The sequence below is a fragment of the Budorcas taxicolor genome, chromosome 8, assembly GCF_023091745.1.
Source record: "Budorcas taxicolor isolate Tak-1 chromosome 8, Takin1.1, whole genome shotgun sequence".
Taxonomy (NCBI): domain Eukaryota; kingdom Metazoa; phylum Chordata; class Mammalia; order Artiodactyla; family Bovidae; genus Budorcas; species Budorcas taxicolor.
In genome coordinates, this window is record NC_068917.1 from 71932688 (window position 1) to 71951672 (window position 18985).

An 18985-nucleotide genomic window follows, 5' to 3' on the forward strand; every position below is an offset into this window, starting at 1 on the left:
AACAGGGTTAGAATCTGCATCTGCCTTCTCAACTAGATTGCCCCATGTCCCCTCCATTCTTGTTTATTTATTTATTTATTTTTAATTGGAGGATAATTGCTTCACAATATTGTGTTGGTTACTCCCACACATCAACATGAATCAGCCGTAAGTATACATACGTCCAGGCTTCCCCGGTGGCTCAATGGTAAAGAATCTGCCTGCAACACAGGAGACATGGATTTGATCCCTGGGTTGGGAAGACCCCCTGGAGAAGGGAATGGCAACTCACTCTAGTATTCTTGCCTGGAGAATCCTATGGAGAGAGGAACCTGGCAGACCACAGTCCATAGGGTCGAAAAGAGTTGGACATGACTGAGTGACTTAGCAGGCAGACAGGCATACATATGCCTCCAGCCTCTTGAATCTCCCCACTACCTTCCCCTTCATTCTTACAGAACTCTTTCCTGAGCATGTACACACCTCCCCCAATGCCTCCACTCACGTTCTTCTACCAGTATCCTCTTTTCATATCCCTTCCCACTCTTGAAGGGTCACCTTAAGTGCCATCTTTGATACGAAGCCTTTCTTGGTCCCCCAGTGAACAGCTATCTCCCCTGACCCCCAGGCCTTGATTCTCCTCTTGTGAAACTTACATCCCCTTTTGTGATAGACATCTGTGTCCTCATCTCAGCCCACCTCTAGACTATAAGCATCATGAGGCGAGGGGAGGCTTTACGAACAGTGCCCTGTAATACTGGCTGAGTTGGCCAGTAGCAGAAACATACTGACAGCCCTTTCCATGAAAGCAGGTTCTGATGAAAGGAGACGGCACAGAGCCTGCAGGGAAATACTGGGTTGGAACTTTCGGGCCAACCCTATAGAAACACAAGGGCCAATGCGGAACTTCAGAACAGGAAGGGCTCTCAGAACCCAAATGGAGAAACTCCCTCAATTTACAGACAAGGAGAGTAAGTCTTAGAAAGGCAAGGGATGAGTCCCATTTCTACTGTTGCCTGTCTTCTACTCCAGGTTTACACACACACACACAGCTTCCTCACTATTTTTTGGGTGTTGACCCTACCCTAGCAAAGTGTTGAGCATCTTTCCCGGAGTGCCTTGACTTGCGCAGACCTCTATATCTGTGACCAGATGTGGGGTCCCAGCTGATGCCCACAGAGGCTCCTGCTGCTGGGAGAGGCGGTGTCAGTGGTGACCAGTCGAAGTATCCACCCCCAGCAGGGCCATGCCTGTCCCATCCCCACCTCCCACACTCTCATGTTGCACAGAAATATTTCTGAAACGTTTAATGCCACAGAGAAGTCCAAAACTGGCAGAAAGCAGCAGCCATCCTCCAGCATGCCTGGGGCCACAGCTGTCCCCTGAAAAGGTGGCCCGCACAGACCGAGGAACCAGGGCGATTTGCTGGCATCCTCTTGTCCTCTAAATGCCGGAGGTTCCATTTAGGCCAGCGGGGCTGGCAAAAGAAGAGGAAGTGGAGAAGGAGTAGAAGGGCGGTCTCCGCAGGGCACTCTTCCTGCCCTCAGATGGTGACTCATGCCACAAGCCCTGAAGGGGACAATTCCTCGGACCAGACTAAAATGGTCAAGCTGAGGGTTCAAGAAGGAGAAGAGCAGGGCTCCTGGGATGTGGTGGCCAGGAGTCACCAGCAGAAGCTGGAAGAGGAGGCCTGCCTGCCCCTCCAGCTCCTTCTCACCAGCCTCTAACTTTGGCCCCGCGTGCACAGGACTCCAGCACTGGCTTCCCTTGGGGATCGCATTTCCTCCACGCTCCATCACTTTGGGCCTTTCTTAAGTACAACATTGTCATACTCAGTCCCCTGTGGCCAGCCGGAGGCAGCAAAGTCCTGTCCCACTATGTAGCCATGCTTGAGGCCGCTGGAGTCCCTGTCGGCTGTGGCCTGCCTCCTCCAGGCCTCACCCCGGGGCTCCTGTGGGCTGTCATACAGGGCCAGCGGGGCCATCCCCTCGGGCTCATCGTATATGTGGTCGGGTCGTGGGTGTGGGTGATCCTCGATGCTGTCGTACAGAGGGTCGGCTGGGGGCTGGGGAGGAACAGCCAGGATGCTCCTCAAGCTCTTCCCCAGGCTCCGGGCCACTGCATCGAAGGGCACGGCGTACTCTCCCTCTGGTCCACGCTGCTGCCGGGGAGCGGGCACCGGGACGGTGGGCGACGGTGGTGGCAGCGAGTCGTGGGGTCGGGCATAGGGGCTCTCTGGCCGGGGGAGCACCGCAGGGACTGGGACTGGCTGGGTCTGGGGCCCAGGAGAGGTGGCGTTCTTCTGGGCAGAGATGGCCTCTTCCAGGGCCAGGAAGATCTCATTGCCTTGCCTGGTTTCGAACTCAAAGTTGCCCTCTCCTGAGACACAGCGCCGGCCAGCCTCGAAGGAAAAGGTTACCTGGGTGGGGGAGAAAGCCTGTTACTGGGGGGCCAGCTGCTCCTATACCCAGTTTCCAATCACAAACACGTCACCTCCAACTTCCCTCCGGCTGGGGAGCTGCTTGGCCTTCTCCCCAAGCTGCTTCCTCTCCAAGTCTTTTCTTACAAACAAACCCCTCTCCTTTTTCCTTCTTCCTTCCATCCCTCAGCATATGAAGATGGGCACAGAGTTCATCCTCCACACGGCCCATTACTCCCCACCCAGGTCTTCCTCTTCTTTCCTTCCCTCACCCACCTCCACCTCCACGTCTCCCTCTGCGGGTTTCTCCTCCAGCCCCTGGGCTGGGCTGATTTTCTTCTGCCGGTCTTTATCTCATCTTTTCTCCCTCCTCCATTCTCTTTTTCTTTGAGCGCCCCTCAGCCCTCTCCCTGACACTCTCTTTTCTCTCATGGTTCATCCTTCCTCTGCCCTACCCCTGGCAGCCCCTGCTCACCTTATCCCGCCCAAAGCGCCGGAGGAACCGGTAAGGCCATTCATATAGCTGGGTGCCCGACTCGGGGCCGCCCCACAACTCCAGGGCACTCTCCCCAACCCGGAGGGTGTAGGATCCCCGGAGCCGGCACCTCTGACTGACTTCTGTGGGTCTCATGGTCACAGCAAACTCCTTTTGGGGGGTCCCTGGGGAGGAGACACAGTTCATGGGAAAAACAGCCAACCTTTTTCAATGCTGTGTGTGTGCATGTTCAGTCACTCAGTTGTGTCCGAATCTTTGTGATCCCATGGACTATAACCCGCCATTCTCCTCTGTCCATGGGATTCTCCAGGCAAGAATACTGGAGTGGGTTGCCATTTTCTTCTCCAGGGGATCTTCCTGACCCAGGGATCAAACTTGGGTCTCCGGCGTCTCCAGCATTAGCAGGCGGATTATTCACCACTGCTCTAAATAAGCGGGCCAGGTCTCCAGAAGAAAAGTATTATCGGTGGCCCTATGACCCTGGTGCCTGTGTTCTGAAGGCTTAGCTGCCCTGGGCCGGGTCAGACTTCCCAAGATGCCAGGAACCCCCAACCCCTCCCCCAGGAGACATCGTGCCCTAGCCACGAGCACCCCGACTCCTCCGCGGCCACATCCTTCCTGCTCCCGTCGCCAGAGTCACAGCTTTGTCTCCTCCATCTCATTGCTCGCCCCAACCCAGCTGCCTCCCCATCCCTCCTGCCACACCTGCAGGTGCTACCCCACCTCCCCAGCTCTCCCTGCCTACCCACCCTCTGCTGAGGCCACGGGGGATTGGGGGCCCCTCCGAGGGGTGGAGCCTGGATGCACCCCTTGCCCTGTGTCTTCCTGCTCCCCCCAGGCAGCCCCCAGAGCGCTAGACAAGAGGACAGGAGGGGGACTGCCTTGTCAGCAAAAAGCTCCCTTGCTGCAGGACACCTTAGATCCACAGAAGGGAAACCATTCTTTTTACAGACGATTGCTCAGGACCCATTAAGGGAGAACTTCAGACGAGCACTGTCACCTGGGTCCCTCAGCCAGGCCTGGATCAGAGGGAGAAGGCCAAGGGTGAAGGGCTGACATTTAAGGCAGGCCAGCCTCCCCAACCTTGGGCCTGGCCGGAAGCGATGCGGAGTGGCTGATAAGGGGCTGGCTGGGGCCGGGGGCAACCACAAGGCAGGAAGACTGGGCCGGCTGCCGGCCAGCTCTCACCTCCTCCCCACCACGCCCTGGAGAGAGCAGCCAGGGGAGAAGCGGGGGGCCCCCTCACCTGCGGTCGCGCTGCTGTACAATTCATTTTCCTCCATGCGGGGCCGGCCACCCTTCCCCTCCAGCCCTGACAGCTCCTTCCGCTGACCCTGGGGAGAAGGCCCAACGTTCACCACCATCGCCATCTCCAGCCCCACCTCTGGCCACCCTAAGCTTCCTTGCAAAATGCGCTCAATCTGCCGCCCCCACCCCTCCCATCTTTATTCTGAATTGGGATCCACACCCCACCAAAGAACCACCCTCAGCATCCTGACCTTGACTCCCACAACACCTGCCCTCAGCAGGCACCCAGTGCCCCACATCCTCTCTGCAGCCCTGGACGACTCACGGGGAAGGCGAGGAGGCAGATGGCCTGTATCCAGTCGCCACGCTCGGCGGTGGGGGCGGCCAGCAGATACAGGCGTTCCGTGGTCTCCAGGAAGAAGGTGCTGGTGTCCCGGGGGCTGCTGGCCTCCCCGCTGGCCTCAGACACCCGCAGGCAGTCGTTGAGGCGGATCACCCTCCGGGGGGCCTCTCCTCGGCGCGACTTCTCCGAGCCCTCCTGGAGCTCCAACCGGGCCAATGCACAGCCTGAACCTCCATACAGTGCAGCCCCGAACCGGCGCCATTTCTGGCCCCAGATGGAGAGATGGTGACCAGTGGGGAGAGGAGGACCCCAGGGGGAGATGTAGGGGAAGATCACAGGAAACCCAAGGAGGCAGAGGGCTTAACACAGGCCTTAAGAGTTAGTATGTGTTGAAGATGCACCCCAAGTGACCCAGAAAGAGGCTTCCAGTGACAGCAGGGAGGAAGCCGGAGGCAAGAAAAAAAGAAAAGGCACAGGGGTGAGCCCCATGAAGACAACTGCAGGGAGACTGGGTAAGCTCAATGCAGGGAATCCCAGGTGAGAGGCAGAAAGCATGTGAGTCCTGAAGCCCAGAGGAGGTGAGGAGGGTAGCCTGAGAGCCCAGACTGGGGAGCTCCTCTTTCTGCATGAGGCCCCACAGAAGGCCCTGTCCCCAGGAACTTGCTGACTCTCCTGAACCTTCCTGACTCGTGCCCTGAGGCCACGAGAGGGACAGAGAGAGAGAGAGGAACCCTGGGGTGGGTCCCCTGAGGGAAGGAGGACTTCCCTATTCAAAGAAGCCAAAAGAAGGAAAAGGAGTTTAGACACAATGGGGCCCTGGCTCCCAGAGACCCCTGCTCAAGTTCAAAAGCAGCCAAACGCAGCCCACTGGGCAGGAAAGGAGGAAGGAACCTCCACGACCATCCCGAATTATCCCCTCCACGGTGCAGTCCAGTCCCTCCCAATGTGTCCCGGTGAGGAGAAGTCGCCACAGAACAAGAAAGAGTCAGAGTCCTCTGGTATCCCCTCCTCCTGGGGTCACGGCTGTCAGCAAAGGCCATGATGTGGAGGCTGCTCAAGGGAGCAAGCGGGTGCTAAGGAACGAGCCCTCCCAAGCTTGTGTTCCACACCCAGTGTGGTAGATGGCAGTCTCCATCACCCCATAAGGGTTTTGGAACATTCCAGGGCCTCCTCTCCTCTCCGGGGAGTCTCTAGCACCCCACCCTCCGCCACCTCTCAGCCCAGCCCCCAGGCCAACGGTGCTCTTCCTACCTTCCCAAAAGTCTGCTGCTGCTGGAGGTACAGGAAGCCCTGCTTCACCACCACGCCCTCCATCCTCGCAGCATCCCGGGGCCCCTGAGCTCCAGCTCTCCCCTTCCACTCCCACCCTCTCTCGCTCCTCTCTGCCCTAGGTTCCCCCTTCTCTCAAGTTCATTTCCTCTCTGCCTAGAGTTTTCTGCACTATTCTCGGCTGCTTGATGACGACAGGCCGATAGGCCCTGTGGTTTCTTGCTCTGTGTGTGTGTGTGTGTTTTTTCTTTTTGACGAGTGGGTTTCACATTCAAGCTTCCTGCATTTTCAGTGAGTAAGAGAGAATTTCCAAAAAGCCCAACTCTAGTGTTTCACTGAACGCAGCTCAGGGACAGAGACCTGAGGCATGTGAGCGGGGGGAGTCACCAACACAGGGTGGCTGACCCTCTGGAACAGAGACCCAGAAACAAAAATTTGACTGTAAAATCAGGAGCTGAAGGCTCCACCATGCTCAGGCTGGATGGTTAGCATGAAGGAGCTAGGAGAGACCTGAGAAATCAACCAGCCCAACATCCTCATTTAAAAATGAGGAGACTGAGGCTCAAGGAAGGGCTGAGGACAGGTTCAGGGCTACCAAACCGGAAACCAGGTCTCTCAACTCAGCAAGAGCTGAGCCACACAGGCACACTGGACACGTTAGCCTCAGTACTTTCATACACTCTGCTGAAATGGTTTCCCTCTGTGGGGACACTCCCTGTCCCCCACAATGACACACACACGCACCATCTCCTGAGCTTCTAGAAACATGAATGTCTCCACACTGAAGCAAGCTACAGTCCCCAAGCACGTCTCAACTGTCGGAGTCCACCTTCTTTTCAGCCTTTGTGAACATTATAAAGACACTTGAATTCTATCTGGAGGTTATCTTTTAAGTTACAATAGCAAACTCTCATATTAAAAAAAAAGTTTCATAGTTATCAAATGTGCTTCACAGTTACCAAAGGTTCCAGGTCCACACAGTCTCCAGACATACTTTCTACCCTTGGAAGAAGGAAGGGCAGGCGTGAACCCACCTGTTTGCAAGTCTCCTAAAGTCACAAGGCCAGAGGAGGAAGCACCAGGGTAACTGATCTTTTAATTGAACAGTCTTTTTATTGCTGACCTCAAGGATGCTGCGAGGACAGGGAAGCCTGGTGGGCTGCAGTCCATGGGGTCAGAGTCAGACACGACTGAGTGACTGAACAAAAACAACAGCTGGCGCTGGTGGAAAAGAACCCGCCTGCCAGTTCAGGAGAAAAAAGAGCCATGAGTTGGATCCCTGGGTCCAGAAGATTCCCCTGGAGGAGGGCATGGCAACCCACTCCAGTATTCTTGCCTGGAAAATTCCATGGACAGAAGAGCCTGGTGGGCTAGAGTCCATGGGACCACAAGAGTCAGACACAACTGAAGCAGCTTGGCACGCAAACAAAGTCTAGACTCCGTGCAAGTAGATACATGGCTTAGGGGAAATTTAAGTGCCTCAGAGACTATCTAACTTTGGGCCAAATGGTTTAGAGAAGCAATCTGACAGAGGCATGGTGCGGAAATATTGGGAATACCAGAGAATTAGACTAGCACTCTTGGGGTAACCCCATAATGGGTGTTTATGTAACTGAGCCATTTCCTCTACCGCAGGGGTTTGGTCGTCTTGGGAAGAAGAGCAGAGCAGTGCACTGCTCAGACCTTCTGCTGTCCATGCCATGTGCTTTACCAAAACAGCTCAAAACATGAGTATCATGGGCTCTGGGAGGAGAAGACTGAGACACATAAAGCTCATGACACTCAGTCCGGCTGCCTGGATTTGAACAGGTGGATCCAGAAACCAAAGGGGAACCAAGGATGATGGTGAGGGGGGAAAATGCCTTGAGAAGGGGTTAAGAGTATGGAAGTAGCTGGCTTATTCCGTCTCTCTGGGCTTCCCTGGTGGCTCAGTGGTAAAGAATTCGCCTACCAATGAAGGAGACATGAGTTGGATCCCCGGAGTAGGAAATGCAACCCACTCCAGTATTCTTGCCTGGAGAATTCCATGGACAGAGGAGCCTGGCAAGCTACAGTCCACAGGGTTGCAAAAGAGTCAGACTTGACTTAGTGACTGAACAACAACAATTCCATTTCTCCAGCCCCTTAGGGGAGGCAACACTACTTAGGGGCTGCGTGAACTGTGGATGATTCAGCATCTCCTTAGGGAGAAAAGAAGGGCTTCTAAGGCCATCCTGGGGGCTGTCAGAGCAGTGCCTTTCAAACGCTAATGTGCAAACCTGGTTAAAACTGCAGATTCAGATGCAGTAGGCCTGGCATAAGACCTGAGATGCTGAAGTCGCTGGTGGGTGGACCGGACCTGACTGAGTAGCCAGACAACACAGGATCCTCCCCTCCACCTCTCTGATCTCCTTCCCCGAAGGTCAACTAGACGCATTCCACTCAGAACCACAGGGGGGAGCCCGAGCTTGCCAGATTACCAGGAAACTATTTAATCCCTGGTGGCTCAGACCCTAAGGAATCGGTCTGCAATGCAGGAAACCTGGGTTCGATTCCTGGGCTGGGAAGATCCCCTGGAGGAGGGCATGGCAATCCACTCCAGTATTCTAGTCTGGAGAATCCCCATGGACAGAGGCGCCTGGCGGACTGTAGGCCATGGGGTCGCAAGGAGTCGGACGTGACAGAGCGACCAAACAGCACGCATTTAACCCTAGAGGCCTGAGCCCCAGGAATTTTGGATACCCCGCCCCCACTCCATGCCATCCCTTGCCTATGGGAGTAGGAAAAGTTATTTTCCTGTGGCTGTTTGCGGCAGGCGTGAACTCAGAGCAACCCCCACTTTTCCTAGCAGGACTTGTGTGTGGGGACCCTGCAGAGAAAGTACTAACCCCAGTATTTTCTGCCTGGCCACAGGCAAACTCTATAAGCAGGGACCCAAAAGGACACAACAGAAGGGCCAAGAGCCAGAGGCCCTTAGATGACCCAGGCACCAAAGATAAGGCATGAGTGGAGGGCCGGGTGCCCCTAGACTCCTTTTTGCTTTTATTGGCAATAAAGGGACATCTTGCACCTCATTTGTGCTTCAGTATAAGCCACAGGATCCTTCCCTTTACAATGGTTTCTCTCAGCTGGAGTTAGGAACAGATCTGGAGATCAGGGCTCCAAGAATTTGGCAACTTTTTGTTACTATTCTCACCAGTGTTTAGCAGCTATATCTCTAATACAAAAGGACTTTGGGAGCTAGAAAGGAAGGAGCAGAAGAGACTGATTCCTTGGGCAGGTTTAAAGATTAGGCAACCCCCGGAGGATGAATGGCTGCAGAGGACTGGAGGGGGAGAACTACCCCAAGGGCAGCTCTGGACAGCAGAGAAGCAACAGCAAAGAAGGTATAGAATGGTGGGCCGGGAGTTGGCGGGGGCCGGAGAATGATGGAGAACAAGTTGTGGGGGGCAGAGTTCAGTTCAGTTGCTCAGTTGTGTCCGACTCTTTGCGACCCCATGGACTGCAGCACACCAGGCCTCCCTGTCCTCAGAGTGGTGGAGGGCAGGGTGTTCATAAAAGCAATCCTGCCTTCTCCCACCCCAGTTGTTCCTGTCAGTGGGGGAGGAAGGATCTGTCTCTTGAGTTTTTTTCCTAGTCCTCACTCTCCATTAAGTATATCATTATTAACATAATAATATTACTTAACATTGGCATAACACTCCTTAATGTTCAAACTCCTTAATGTTCTCCTGAGAGCCCCAAATGCACCCTAGGATGAGACTGAGATTGGAAGAATTTAGGTTAAAAGTTATTTTTTTGAGCATCTCCTCTGTGCAGAGGTAGGAGGGACAGAGCATAAAGAAGACATTTGCTGTTGTCGTTCAGTTAATCAGTCTTGTCCAACTCTTTGTGACCCCACAGACTGCAGCATGCCAGGCTTCCCTGTCCTTCACTATTTTCCAGAGCTTGCTCAATCTCATATCCATCAAGTCGGTGATGCCATCCAACCATCTCGTCCTCTGTTGTCCCCTTCCCTGTTTTCATTGTGGTTCCCTTCTCTTTTTAAAAACATTTCTTTACTTGACTGTGCCAGGTCTTACTGTGGCAGGATCTTGGATCTTTGTTACGACATACAAGATCTTTAGTTGCAGCATGCAAACTCTTAGCTGTGGCATGTGGGTACTCGTTCCCTGACCAGGGATCAAACCCAGGCCCCCTGCAGTGGGAGGATGGATCAGTCACTGGACCGCTGTTACCGAGTCCAAGCTCACTCTGCTTGCCACGCGACAGGCCAATGAATCCGAGAGACGAGGTGTTGAGACAAGGAATACGACTTTATTTGGGGAGCTGGCTGACTGAGGAAAAGGTGCCTCAAAACAACCATCTTGTCCAGGTCTGGATGCCAAGTTCTTTAATAGATCACAGAGAAAGCAATGAGGAACTAAAGTCAAGAGACAGATTAGAGGGAAAGGCAGTGGGCAAGTAAAGATGTTTGGGTCTTCCGTCTTGTAAAACACCTCCAAGGGAATTGGCCAGCCTTGGGAAACGGTTTTGTGCTCATGCTCAGTCATGTTTGACTCTCCGTGATCCCATGGACTGGAGCCCGCCAGGCTCCTATGTCCATGGGATTTTCCAGCCAAGAATACTGGAGTGGGTTGCCATTTCCTTCTCCAGGGGATCTTCCTGTCTCAGGGATAGAACTCCCAAGTCGCCTGCATTGGAGGCTGATGCTTTACCACTGCACCACCTCTTGGAGATGCTTTGCAAGCCTTAGGAAGGGATGTGTTCATCTCTTCTATCCACAGGTGGGCAGGGACAGATTAGCTCTCAATGAGCTGAAAAAAGGCACTTTAGTTTACACTCAAGCAGAGGGGCAGGGTCCTCTGAGGCAAGCTATTAAGTATGATTATAATAACAAAAGCAACAAAAAGCAAGTCAAATAAAGTTTCCAACATGGACTCAGTTGGCTTCTCTGCAACACCACCAGGGAAGTTCTTGCGTTTTCTTTCTAGCTGGAGACTCAGATGATGAAAAAACTAAATACATAAATAGCTTCAAACAGACCATGATCAGTGCTGTTAGTATGACAGTGATGGGGGGAGGGGACAACTTTCTATAGGACTGGTGAAAAAAGCCTCTCTGAGGAGATAACAATTGAACTAAGACATCAGTGATAAGAGGAAACCAGCCACTTAAAGATCTAAGGGGAAAACACTGCAGGCACAAGTTCCTTCAAGGGCAAAGGCCCCTAGGCAGGAATAGCTGGACGTGAAGAACTGCAAGAAGGGCAGAATGACCAGAGCATTGCAAGCCAGAGGGGACCGGGGACAGATGGTCCTATCACATGGCCTTTCAGGCTACAGGAAAGATTCCAAATGTATTCTAAATGTAATGGGAGGCCGCTTGAGGATTTTAAAGCAGGGATGTGAATGATCTGATTTATGATATTAAAAGGGTGTTCTGCAGCTGTCGGGAACATGGGTTGTCAAGGGGCAAGATCAGAAGCAAAGAAAGCAAGGATTCTATTATCTGAGCCCAGCAGAAAACTGATTGTGGTCTGGATCAGGGTGTTAGTAATGATGAAGATGAGCGGCCAGATTTGGGTGTGTACTGGACTTGCTATGGACTGGCTATGAGGGACTGTTGAAACACTAGATTATCATTTACTGAAAAAGGGGAAGATAGAGGGAGAGAAACAGGTGTGGGGAGGGTTGTTGGTGGGGGAGGATTTGGGTCTGACCCCACAGGGAGCTGTTATTTCTACTCCATCAGGCAAGTAGGGAATTGGAAGACTACCCCATTGCAATCATCACTCCAAGAAGACATCAAGGAAGCACCTAACCCACCACCCCTGCTCTGTACGCTCCAGGAACTAAGAACTGGATACTGAAATGTTGGAAAACAAAAACAGAAAAATCCCACATCTCAAAGGCTAGACTTGTCAGAAGCAACAGTCAAAAGCTCTGTCTCCATAGATTTCTCTGAGTGAATCTAATTGGCAGTGAAGCTAAAGGCAAAGGAGAAAAGAAAAGACACCCATCTGAACGCAGAATTCCAAAGAATAGCAAGGAGAGATAAGAAAGCCGTCCTCAGTGATCAGTGCAAAGAAATAGAGGAAAACAATAGAATGGGAAAGACTAGAGATCTCTTCAAGAAAATTAAAGATATCAAGAGAACATTTCATGCAAAGATGGGTACAACAAAGGACAGAAATGGTATGGACCTAACAGAAGCAAAAGATACTAAGAAGAGGTGACAAGAATACACAGAACTATACAATAAAGATCTTCATGACCCAGTCAACCATGATGGTGTAATCACTCACCTAGAGTCAGACATCCTGGAATGTGAAGTCAAGCGGGCCTTAGGAAGTATTACTATGAACAAAGCTAGTGGAGGTGATGGAATTCCAGTTGAGCTATTTCAAATCCAAAAAGATGATGCTGTGAAAGTGCTGCACTTACTATGCCAGCAAATTTGGAAAACTCAGCAGTGGCCACAGGACTGGAAAAGGTCAGTTTTCATTCAAATCCCAAGGAAAGGCAATGCCAAAGAATGTTCAAACTACTGCACAATTGGACTCATCTCACACGCTAACAAAGTAATGCTCAAAATTCTCCAAGCCAGGCTCCAACAATATGTGAACCGTGAACTTCCAGATGCTCAAGCTGGTTTTAGAAAAGGGAGAGGAACCAGAGATCAAATTGCTAACATCCACTGGATCACTGAAAAAGCAAGAGAGTTCCAGAAAAACATCTACTTTTGCTTTATTGACTATGTAAAAGCCTTTGACACTGTGGATCACAACAAACTATGGAAAATCCTTAAAGAGATGGAAATACCAGACCACCTTACCCACCGCCTAAGAAATCTGTATCCAGGTCAGGAAGCAACAGTTAGAACTGGACATGGGAAAACAGACTGGTTCCAAATCAGGAAAGGAGTACGACAAGGTTGTATATTGTCATCCTGCTTATTTAACTTATATGCAGAGTACATCACGCAAAATGCTGGACTGGATAAAGTACAAGCTGGAATCAAGATTGTCAGGAGAAGTATCAATAACCTCAGACATGCAGATGACATCATCCTTATGGCAGAAAGTGAGGAAGAACTAAAGAGCCTCTTGATGAAAGTGAAAGAGGAGAGTGAAAAAGTTGGCTTAGAGCTCAACATTCAGAAAACAAAGATCATGGCATCCGGTCCCATCACTTCATGGCAAACAGATGGGGAAACAATGGAAACAGTGACACACTTTATTTCCTTGGGCTCCAAAATCACTGCAGATGGTGACTGCAGCCATGAAATTAAAAGCTGCTTGCTCTTTGGAAGAAAAGCTATGACCAACCTAGACAGCAGATTAAAAAGCAGAGACATTACTTTGCTGACAAAGGTCTGTCTAGTCAAGCTATGTTTTTCCAGTAGTCATGTATGGATGTGAGAGTTGGACTATAAAGAAAGCTGAGTGCTGAAGAACTGATGCTTTCCTGGTATTGGAGGAGACTCGTGAGAGTCCCTTGGACTGCAAGGAGGTCAAATCAGTCAATCCTAAAGGAAATCAGTCCTGAATATTCATTGGAAGGACTGATGCTGAAGCTGAAACTCTTAATACTTTGGCCACCTGATGTGAAGAAGTGATTCACTGGAAAAGACCCTGATGCTGGGAAAGATTGAAGGCAGAAGGATAAGGGGACAACGGAGGCTAGGATGGTTGGATGGCATCACTCACTCCATGGACCTGAGTTTGAAAGCAAGCCCTGAGAGTTGGTGATGGACAGGGAAGCCTGGGGTGCTGCAGTCCATGGGGTTCCAAAGAGTCCTACAAGACTGGGAGACTGAACTTAACTGAGCTTAACTTGCATCGAGAACCCTGGCTGCAAGGAAGTCTGGGTAATGTAGTTTTTAGGTGCCCTACCTCTGCGAATGAGGAAGACACACTCGGAGGAGGACGAAGGTTGAAATGAATGCTGAGCACCAGTCCTCCTGATCCTTAACAGAAAGTGTGTGTGTCATTCACTACTAACATACAACCTATACTCTCAGATTTCAGATAAAATTTAATCTGGGGACCATGACCGGAAGCCAGAGTGGGATCTAATGGAAAACAGGATCTATCTTCCCTAGTGGGAAAGACTGGAATTGGTCTCAGCAGGCAAGGCCTTACCTGACCTCACCCAGAGGGATAACTTTTCCACTCAAGACTGAGCCCAGGGGTCTTAAAATCCCTTTATCTTTCCCCACCAGCACCTCCCGCAGCTTCTTACCACTCTTAGGAGGCAGCCTAGACAGCTGATTAAGATGACAATTTATTGGGGAAGGTCGGAACCGTGCCTTCTGCGTGTATCCATCATTACCATTACTTGGCGGTTATTTCCATGAACGTTTAGCGTGGAGAAAAGGATAGAAATGGAAACAAGGAGATTTGGGTTGCTGGTAAAACGTAGGATCAGAGAGCAATGACCCCTGTCCACTGGAGTAGAAATCCAGAAGGACACAAATTCGTCGGCAGTGGAAAGTAAAGAATAATGCAGGCGTCCTAAGTGGGCGGTGGGCGCACCGGAAGAACCCCCGGGGGTGGTGTGGTGTTACAGCAGTGGCACGGCCGCAGCCGGGTGAGGGGCGTCGGGGCACGACGTGAGGACACTTTTGAAGGGAGGAATCCGTCAGGTGCAGGGGTCTGGGCGGGGACAGGTCCTGGTCCCTCCGGGAGCCCTCGCCAAGCCGATGAGCTAAGGCAGCGCCACCTCCCGCTGCCGCTCTCGCCGGCCCGCCGGAGCGAGCGCGGCCCCTTTAAAAATCATGTAAACAAAGCTTTGTTCCCCCGGCCCCCTCCCCTCGCGCCCCCCAGTCTGCTCCCTCCTCCACCCGCCTCCCGCGTCTCCGGGCCGCTGACGTTGCCGCGCCTTTACGCCGTCCCAACGGCGCTGCGCATTCTCCAACCGCGGCCCCTGCCGCCCGGGCCTGCGCAGCCGGGCGGCGCTACGCCGCGAGCGCAGCGCGACGAGCCCCCAGCGCGCAGGCGCAGCGGCGACGGCGGCGGCGGCGGCGGCCCGGCCGAGGTGCGCGTTGGGGGGGAGGGGGGGCCGCAGAGGAGCATGAATGGAGCAAAATGGCGGATCATGTGCAGGTGAGAGGAGCTGCGGGGGAGGGGGCGGCCGCGGAGAGTGGGGACTGGGGGCGCGCGCGGCCCGAAGGGCTCGGGCAGGGTCGGGGCTCGCCGGGCCCGCGCCGCCGCCACTCGGGGCTCCGGAGACGCCGCCCCGTCCCGGAGCCCTGGGGCCTTTCCCGCCTCCCGGGCCGGGGGCCTCCTCCATCCCCTCCCACCCGGTCCCACGCCTCTCGCGCGGGGTTGCAGATTCAGGGATCCGCGCCCCGGCCGGCACAGCCTACATCGCTTATCAGTGACTGTCCTCACTCCGGAGGGAGGCCTCCCGCAAGTCCTCAGTGCCCCCCAAGACGGGGGCTGTAGGGAGACCCCTTGCCGACTGTGTCCTGAGGGGCACTTCCCCGTCACACTCGCCGGCCCTAAACATAACAAAAAGAATACCTCGCACTGATCAATCTCGCCCTACCGAGTCTTTCCCGCCGCCTTCCTTTTCTCGCCCCCGAACATGAGACCCCCTTCTTCCTGCCTCCTTCCTCGCTCCCACGGATTCGCCCACCACTCTTCCACTCCTGATCGCACAGCCTGCAGGGCCGAGCTCCCCGATCCTCCAAAATGGGTGCTCAGGCCTGGGCCCGCCCTCCCTCCGGTCCCCCTATCCCCACTGAAGGAGTTGAGTGCCCACACCTCCTCTGAAACGCGGGGTGGAGGGGGTGTGTCTGAATCGAGAGTTGCAACGTTGGGTGCAGACGTTTGCTCTGGAGGGTCCCCATGGGGCTGCAGAGCTGCCCCGTGTGTGCTTTGGGCCCAGGCCACTTTTTTTCAAAGACATGGCACAGGCCCTAGGAAGAGACAAGCCCTTAACCGCTCCTAAAAGTAGCTCGAGGAGTCAGGGTTATTTCTTGCAAACTCGATAAAGTTTTTCCTTTCTGTGCCTTAGATCCTATAATTTTATGACACAATTATTGTTACAGTTATATTGTCAGAAACGTTTGGATTTTCTAGGTAACTGCACGGGTTTTGTGTTGTGGGAAGTAGAAAGTAGAGAGTATAGCAAGTGTGTCTCCTTATTTTGCATATTGTATAGTTATCATTCCTCAAGTAAAAAGGAGAATCTTCTCACGTTTTGTCTACAAGGAACTGGGGAGGTGTGACTTCTGTCAGTTTCTTTGGGAGAGAAGGGACTAAATAAATTCTCAGGCCAGGGATCAGTAGACTAAATCTTTGAAGGGGGAAGCACAAGTTATCAGGATAGAATTATATAGAAAATTGTAACCACTGATGAAAAACCAACCCAGTATCAGTAGCGTGATTCAGAAGTAGCAGTAAGACTTGATACAAGGTGATAATAATAATACTGTAGTTCCTTGAGTTTTATAGCAACCATTTCTAAGAAGCATGTAGGATTTTTATGTGATTTTTTTTTTTTTAATTCTTCCATCCTAAAAGAGTAGACAGGCATTAACTAACTACTTCTGTCATTTTGAGGAAACCAAAGCATAGAACTGATGTTAGATTTATTTAGGAAGTGGATTGGAGGCTTCTGACTTTGGGTCCCATGCTCTTATCTACTGGGGAAATAAAAAAATAGTGTCAGAGAGCATTCCAGAATATGGTTTGAATAGATAGCCTTTCTGATGATGCTTTGGAAGACAGGAAGTTCATGTACTTTTATGAATATACATCTGTCTTATCTCTTGCAAAGAAGTCTCTCTTCCTGTGATCTCTCCCACATTTTGAATCAAAAAGGTTGTCATTCCTCACTAGAGGAACGTCAGGATGAGTTCAAGTGGTCTTCATAGCACTTAGCTCTCAAAGGAGGGTCTGCCTTAGTAAGGAGTTGGTTTTTTTTCCCACTCACCCCAACATAAAAATCTACCAAAGTAAGAACTTACTAACTTTTCAAAACAAAGAGGAGGAGGCTGGTTCAGTGCTTCATTTGATTTCAGAGAGTTATAGTATGTTACTCTCTGATAGTGGTCTTTTTAACAACCAGATAAGTCTGTGAAGGAATTTTTTCTCTTTATGCTTTTGTTTTGTTAGACCACTAGATTACTTTTAGTTTTGGATACTTGAAGTCTTAAACATGTACTTTATTGTAGCAGAAAACCTTCTCAAGAAAAAGATAAATTCTCCCCTGTGTGGAATGAGTAAATAAATGAAAAGATTAAGGACAAATCTGAAGTGCTTTGAGGGGCAGTATTTTTCTCAAAACACTATTGGAATATGAAGTTTAAAAAAGTCTTATCACTGATTCAAAGCAGTGATTATTTGAAAGCTTCATGTGTAGTTCTAAATAGTTGAGTCATTATGTAGCTAGTGCTTTCCTGAACCACCAGGGTGAGCAGTTCTGTATTGTTGTTTTTTCTATTGACACTAAGTAAGTGTCATATGATTCTTAGGCTGGAGTCCTGAGCATCTCTTCTGATAAGTCTTTAATGGAAGTCACGGAGCGATAGTAATGGAAAATTACAATATTTGATATGTCTTTTAGCTCTGTTGATGTCAGTAGTCAAGTCTCTTCAGAAGAGAGGCTTGTAAGAACCTTCTCGTTGTGATAAGTTTCTCACTCTTGGTATTAGAGGACCTTATCTAACACCCACCAAGGAGGCAGTGATTGTTAAAAAATCAAACTCATTTGTATTTATCTTCATAAAATGAATGGTCCTCCTTCTGTTTTTAAAAAACACTAAGTTAGATGAAGATAATGAGGATTTGGTATTTTCACTTGCTGGCTAGTTACTGTAGAGATGAAAGTTAGCTTAGTGTACAGTGGTAACAGAAAAATTAAGAGGGATCATCAGATGTTAGTTTTAATAATGCTAGCTGGTATCCAGGTTCTTGAGAGAAAAAGGAAAATGTATATGATATAACTGGATATTAAGTATATTATTTAACATATAAGTCTATGTAAATATGGGACTTCCCTATAGCTCAGATGGTAAAGAATCCCTCTGCAATGCAGGAGACCCTGGTTCAATCCCTGGGTCAGGAAGATTCCCTAGAGAAGGAAATGGCAGCCCACTCCAGTATTCTTGCCTGGAGAATCCCATGGACAGAGGAGCCTGGTGGTCTACAGTCCATGGGGGTCGCAGAGAGTTGGACACGACTAACATGCATGTAAATATATTAAATGAATGATAATTCTGGGGTTTTGTTGGATTTATTCTATTGTTATCCCGGGTCTTACTCAGACTCTTACAGTGTTATTCACTGGTCTCTGCATTATGACTGAGTAATAACAGAAAATACAGTTTTCACATCGTCATATTTGTTTAAATATTGACCACCACTGTAACTCTAGGGGTCAAGAAGAATCATTAAAACTGGTAGGTTAAAATTTAACAGAGTGCAAAAGTTTAACCCTTTTGGAGGAAAAGATAGTTGTCTTTTTAGCTTTTAAAAACATGCAAGGAAACATGAAGGACTATGGGTGATTTATTTTGAGAAGAGAATTCTGTACAACTTTGGAGAGTTTTAAAGGGGGAAAAATAGATACTTTTGTAATTTTCTTTCAGTTAAACTGATACCGTAAGGGCTTAATGTGCCCACAGGCCTTCGCTGTGCTGGGAACTGCAGAGGATTGGGGACTGGAAAAGACACTGGAGCCAGCCTGCTGAAGTGTCAAATTCTGATACTGTCTCGGGCAGGCTTCAGGAGTACAAATGGGTAGGACTAATACGCTGATTGCAAAACATGCTACTTTTGTGTTGGATCATATGAAATAGCTACACATTCCCTCTCACCCCAGCTACCTCTCCTGTGGATTTATACAAATAATATGTCTGTATTTTAGACGGACACCTTTTTATGTACTTGATAATTCTGACAATGTTATTACCTCTTGTGAGAAGAGCCTTCAGAAGAATTAAGGGTTGTCTACATCCATGTGATATCATTCAAACACACAATAAAACAAAATATTTCTGTAATGGAATCTCTAATTTAGATGGAGGTAGGAAAAAGGAGCATTAAGAAGATCCCTGTTCTGTATCTTACAGATAAATTAACTTCCATTTGATCCCAAATTTGATGTTCATAACCACCAGCTGTATTTTCTTTCTTCTTGATTGGGTTTGGAACACGATATTGTACCACAACCCTTTGTGAGGTGAAAGTTGCCAATTTAAACCGATAAGCTGATGTGTCTGTAGGTACAACTTCCAA

General features: G+C 50.4%; 2 protein-coding genes across 3 annotated transcripts in view; one reads left to right on the forward strand and one right to left on the reverse strand.

Annotated features, from left to right (window-relative positions):
* Nucleotides 1-1412: 1412 nt before the first annotated feature.
* DOK2 (docking protein 2) lies at nt 1413-5799 on the reverse strand. Its single transcript, XM_052645338.1, has 5 exons — nt 5737-5799; nt 4468-4749; nt 4141-4228; nt 2874-3058; nt 1413-2398 (listed from the first exon to the last, which is right to left on the reverse strand). Exons 1-5 carry the CDS (start codon nt 5797-5799, stop codon nt 1775-1777), a joined length of 1242 nt encoding a protein of 413 aa, XP_052501298.1. The 3' UTR covers nt 1413-1774.
* Nucleotides 5800-14782: 8983 nt separating this feature from the next.
* Nucleotides 14783-18985, forward strand: part of XPO7 (exportin 7) — an 89297-nt gene continuing 85094 nt past the window's right edge. For both annotated transcript variants that reach the window (XM_052644714.1, XM_052644716.1), the window contains exon 1: nt 14783-14842. In XM_052644714.1, the coding sequence (XP_052500674.1) occupies nt 14825-14842 (18 nt within the window). In that variant the 5' untranslated portion in view covers nt 14783-14824. The remainder of the gene's footprint in view (nt 14843-18985) is intronic.